General features: G+C 42.8%; 1 protein-coding gene across 1 annotated transcript; it reads right to left on the bottom strand.

The window, feature by feature from the left end:
- Positions 1–3,940: 3,940 nt before the first annotated feature.
- On the bottom strand, positions 3,941–4,936 carry LOC110274806 (uncharacterized). The gene is made up of 3 exons (XM_021130101.1): positions 4,932–4,936; positions 4,495–4,612; positions 3,941–4,411 (listed from the first exon to the last, which is right to left on the bottom strand). Exons 1-3 carry the CDS (start codon positions 4,934–4,936, stop codon positions 3,941–3,943), a joined length of 594 nt encoding a protein of 197 aa, XP_020985760.1.
- Positions 4,937–5,186: the final 250 nt, after the last annotated feature.

The following is a 5,186-nucleotide window of genomic DNA, read 5'->3' as shown; positions in this document are numbered from 1 at the left end:
AAACAATAAACCCTTAACCCTAAACCCTAAACCCTAAACCCTTAATACCCTTAAACCCTAAACCCTAAGCAATAAACCATAAACCATAAACCCTAAAACCTAAACCCTAAACCATAAACCCTAAACCCTGAACCCTAAACCCTAAACCCTAAATCCTAAACCCTAAACCCTAAACCTTAAACCCTATACCATAAACCATTTAAACTAAACCATAAACCATAAACCATAAACCCTAAACCTTGAACCCTAAACCATAAACCCTCAACCATAAACCCTAAACCCTAAACCATAAACCCTAAAGACTACACCCTAAACCCTAAACCCTAAACCATAGACCCTAAACCCTATACCATAAACCCTAAACCCTAAACCATAAACCATAAACCATAAACCCTGAGCCCTAAATCCTAAACCCTAAACCGTTAATACTAAACCCTAAACCCTAAACCCTAAACCCTAAGCACTAAACCATAAACCATAAACCCTAAAACCTAAACCCTAAACCCTAAACCCTAAACCCTAAACCCTGAACCCTAAACCCTAACCCATAAACCATATAAACTAAACCATAAACCATAAACCATAAACCCTAAACCCTGAACCCTAAACCCTAACCCATAAATCATAAACCCCAAATCCTAAACCCTAAACCCTAAAGACTACACCCTAAACCCTAAACCCTAAACCCTAAACCCTAATCCTTAAACCATAAACCCTAAACCCAAAACCCTAAACCCTATACCATAAACCATATAAACTAAACCATAAACCATAAACCCTAAACCCTAAACCCTAAACCCTAAACCATGAACCCTAAACCCTAAACCCTAAACCCTAAACCCTAAACCCTAAACCATAAACTATAAACCATAAACCCTAAACCCTAAACCCTAAGCACTAAACCCTAAACCCTAAACCCTAAACCCTAAACCATAAGCCCTAAACCCTGAACCCTAAACCCTACCACAAACCATAAACCATAAACCCTAAAGAATACACCCTAAACCCTAAACCATAAACCATATAAAATAAACCATAAACCCTAAACCCTAAACCCTAAACCCTAAACCCTCAATACTAAACCCTAAACCCTAAACCCTAAATCATAAGCACTAAACCATAAACCCTAAATCCTAAACCCTAAACCCTGAACCCTAAACCCTAAACCCTAACCCATAAACCATAAACCCTAAACCCTAAACCCTAAACCCTAAACCATAAACCCTAAACCCTAAACCCTAAACCATAAACCATAAACCATAAACCCTAAACCCTAAACCCTAAACCATATACCCTAAACCATAAATCGTAAACCCTAAACCCTAACCCCTAAATCCTAACCCCGTAACCCAAAACCCTAAACCCTAATCCATAAACCCTAAACCCTAAACCATAATCCCTAAACCATAAACCTTATACCATAAATCACAAACCCTAAACCCTAAACCCTAAACCCTAAACCCTTAAACTTAAACCATAAACCATAAATCACAAACCCTAAACCCTAAACGATAGAGTTTATGTACGGTAAACCCTACACACCAAACCCTTAACCCTAAACCTTAAAGCACAAACCATAAAGGTCTGACCGTTCATCACCCTTTTCATTCAAGGTCTGCTAGAAGCACTGGCCTTCCACCATCATTCTCACTCAATATTCCAAGTCTCACCATTACTACGTAATGAAACATCTGATGGAAGTATTGGTCCTCTACCACATTTTCAGACAATATTACATCTGAAAAACTTACTGCATATATTCCTTCTAAGTATTTTTTTATCATTTTATCACTATTTTTGCTGCATATATATTCATTATTTCGTTCATCGGATAAGCCGTTAACATTATCCAAATCATACAGCCCCACCCATCAATTCCCAACTCCTCCTCTTGTAATGCATCAAACCAAGGTGAGCCGAAGGGGCGACAGTAATGGGATAACACAGCGTGTAGGAGGACGACGAGCAAACATATGGTTGATAGTCGGGCCTCATCTGGAGCGGGTGCGGGAACTTTATTGGATTCGGGCGGAGCACTGCTATTGAGTTAGTTCGGGGCGATTTGCTGACCCGGAACCGCGGAAAAAAAAATTAAAAAAGCTTTCCTTGGTATTGTGGCAGGACTCTTCCGTTTCATCTTCTTTGAATTTAGAATAAATCGAATTTATTGTCACCTAATATCACGATATTTCTTGAAAAACAATGTTTAATATTTTATTTTATTAAAGGGGAATTGACGTCTCTTGATGTGATGTGAGTGACTGCTCCAGACGGCCCGCGGAGCAAGATAGTCAGAATAACCATCATGCCCAACGCAACGCGCTCAACAACTATATAATACAGCAAATGTGGAAACTGTATAATATACGCTTCCATCTACTCGATTGCCATTGTTGTGGCTAGTCTAACACACGGCATTGGAAAAAAAATAAATAGGAAAAGAAAAGCAACTTGAGTATGGAAAATCAATTTCCGGATTCGTTGGCTGATATGGGGGAGCAGATCCTTCCAGACGATCTCTTGATGGAGATTTTCACTCGAACTGACCTGAAGACGGCGGCGAGATGCAGAACCGCAAGCACAACCTGGCGTGTCCGACTGTCTTCCGAGAGATTTAGGAAAGACAACACGCTCACAAACATTGGAAAATACCGTAATGTCTTGCTCCAGATTGGTGACCCGGAGAGGTACGGTTCAACCCAGGCTTTTTGCATCGTGGACTGTGTAGGTGGAGGAAGAGTAGCTGCGCCAATGCCAGAACAACTGGGTCCACGCGGATGGTGGAATGTTATCGGCTCCGATTGCGGTGTGATCTGCGTCCAGTATAGCACGAATGGTTCTGATTTGAGGCTCCTGTTATGGAACCCGCTGCTGCGAATCGCTCGTCAACTCGACGATCCGGCCGACAAACTACTTAAACAAGCCGTCATCGGATACGCCTTTGGATACCGGGCGGGAACTGACAATTACTGCGTCGTCCATATGTCAAAGAGGCACGTCCTAGACAGGTTTTTGCAATGCAATGTTTTCAATTCGGCAGAAAGAAGTTGGAAACACGCGTACATAAACGATCAGCGTCTCACTCACCTTGACGAGGGCTCAGCTTTTCACCTTGGTAAGGCCGTGTGGGTAAACTGGGGTGGACGTGGTTTGACGATTGCAACGCATGTGGTAGTGTTGGATGCAGACACATTTATTCTGAGCAAGATAAGGATAAACCGTAGCTTAATTTAGCGCGTGCAGGCACTGCGTGTGCTCGACGGCATCCCACACCTGGTCGGCTATGAACGATCCCCGCACCGAGGACTATCGACCATATGGTGCAAGATTGACTTGGAATCCATGTGCGTCGTCCCGTTCATCAAGCAACGAGTTGGCGGTCAGTACGGCGTTCCATGGAATCTGGTGATGATCATGGATGATTGTATGATCACAGTGCGCGAAAACAATCACAAACGGGCAAGAGGTGCTAACGGTGGTTTTCTGACGGAGATTTCGTTGGTTCAGATTAATTTACTTAACCGACACAGGGTCACCGCATTCAATGGTGAGTGGCCGAGTGACATGAACCTTCAGCGCGTTATAACTGTGGGAGTGGGTTGTCTAGTTCCCTAATAGAGCAGCCGCTACTGTGATTCAATCACATAAGCGGTAGGCACTCATTGCTTAAATCCGTCGCGAAGACATATGGACCAGTTGTATCGTTGTTTGTATTCTGGGCATGCTTAAAATATGCTTTTCAAATGGATTGATGTGTTTCATGTTTTATTATACTTGGTAGAATGAATATGCGAAATGAAAATTATCTTATTAGATTGAAAAGATATGTACCAGTGCAATCAAATCCACGCAACAATTAGGGCTAATCAAATCCATTGAACTAGTTATGTTTTCCAGTCATGAACACCAAAAAAAAATAAATTACAGATAAAAATTCTCATCAAGCGATCTTCACCGGTAAAAAAACCAACAAAATGATCGCGGATATCAACACGGTGATCAGAACACCTCGCCTCCTCGTCGTCGCGACACTCGCAAGCATGTTGTCTTCCATGGCCGTAGATGCTGAAATGGCGGCCTCCAGATTTGCCCTTGTTTCATACAAACTATGTTGCAAAGAACGCAGCTCGTCTAGGAGTTCCTGTCTTGTCTTCTTCAACTCCATGTTCTCGCTTCTAATGCCCTCGTTCGTTTCTAGCAACCTGCGAATGACGTCGGAGTAACGAGGTGGGGGCTCTGGATCGTACCACTGAAAGAACGAGCATTTCCTGCTGGTTCTGTACCCAGAACATCCATAAAACCTTCTGCCCGGATAGTCACATTTCCAAGCGGATCTGATTGGCGACCTGACGCCACAGTGACATCGAGGCGTCGGTGCATCGACGGAGGACGAGCTTATGGAAGAGGATCCCTGCATTGTGTGTTCAATAGTTCACGAGGGGAGTAAAACACTGGCTTTTGAAATAGTCGTGCGCAACGAGGTTTCATATTCACCTCTCTGCTAATGGCATCATGTGTTCGCATCCCAACGGCCTTCTTGTTGACTGACACCTGTGACGCCAACTTGGCACGGAACGGTTGATTATAGCCCCCAACCGCGGGCCGGATGCATCTTACACCATGTAGTTGTTAGCTGACAATCCAAACCATCAACATTAAATATGTGACCCGTTTTCTCTGCATGTTATAATCTTTCTATATGAAAAATTTCGAAAAAACTAATTCATATGTAATTATCTTACTGTCAAGTAATCTCTTGTTATTCCTTGTTGTTAAAGGATATTGATTAATAGGTTGTTTTATATGTTTCTGTATTTAAGGGGCATTTACGTTTTTTGATATGACGTGATTGACGTACCCATCATGATGCACAACTGCGCGTCTGAGCGCTACACTGTAGCAAAACTAAAGAAGTGTATAGCAAGACTGACCTCATGCCCCCTCATGCTATGGCAGGTCACCTTTTGCTATCTTAGGAAGCACTTTGCAAAGGCTTGAATATTGGACGGCACCCGTGGTTGCCTAACCGGTGCAATTCTAAACGCATGTGATGCATCCTGCCTGGATGGAGCTGACCGTCTTCAGACTCCAAGAAAGGTGTTTGCAGACCCAACTTTTTGACCGGCCAACAGCTACCCTAGTCAAATATCTTCACAAATCAAACCATCTCAAAACACAACCATATC

Source organism: Arachis duranensis, chromosome 8 (assembly GCF_000817695.3).
Source record: "Arachis duranensis cultivar V14167 chromosome 8, aradu.V14167.gnm2.J7QH, whole genome shotgun sequence".
Taxonomy (NCBI): domain Eukaryota; kingdom Viridiplantae; phylum Streptophyta; class Magnoliopsida; order Fabales; family Fabaceae; genus Arachis; species Arachis duranensis.
Note: the sequence above shows the minus strand (reverse complement) of the source record. Positions and strands in the feature narration are given on the sequence as shown.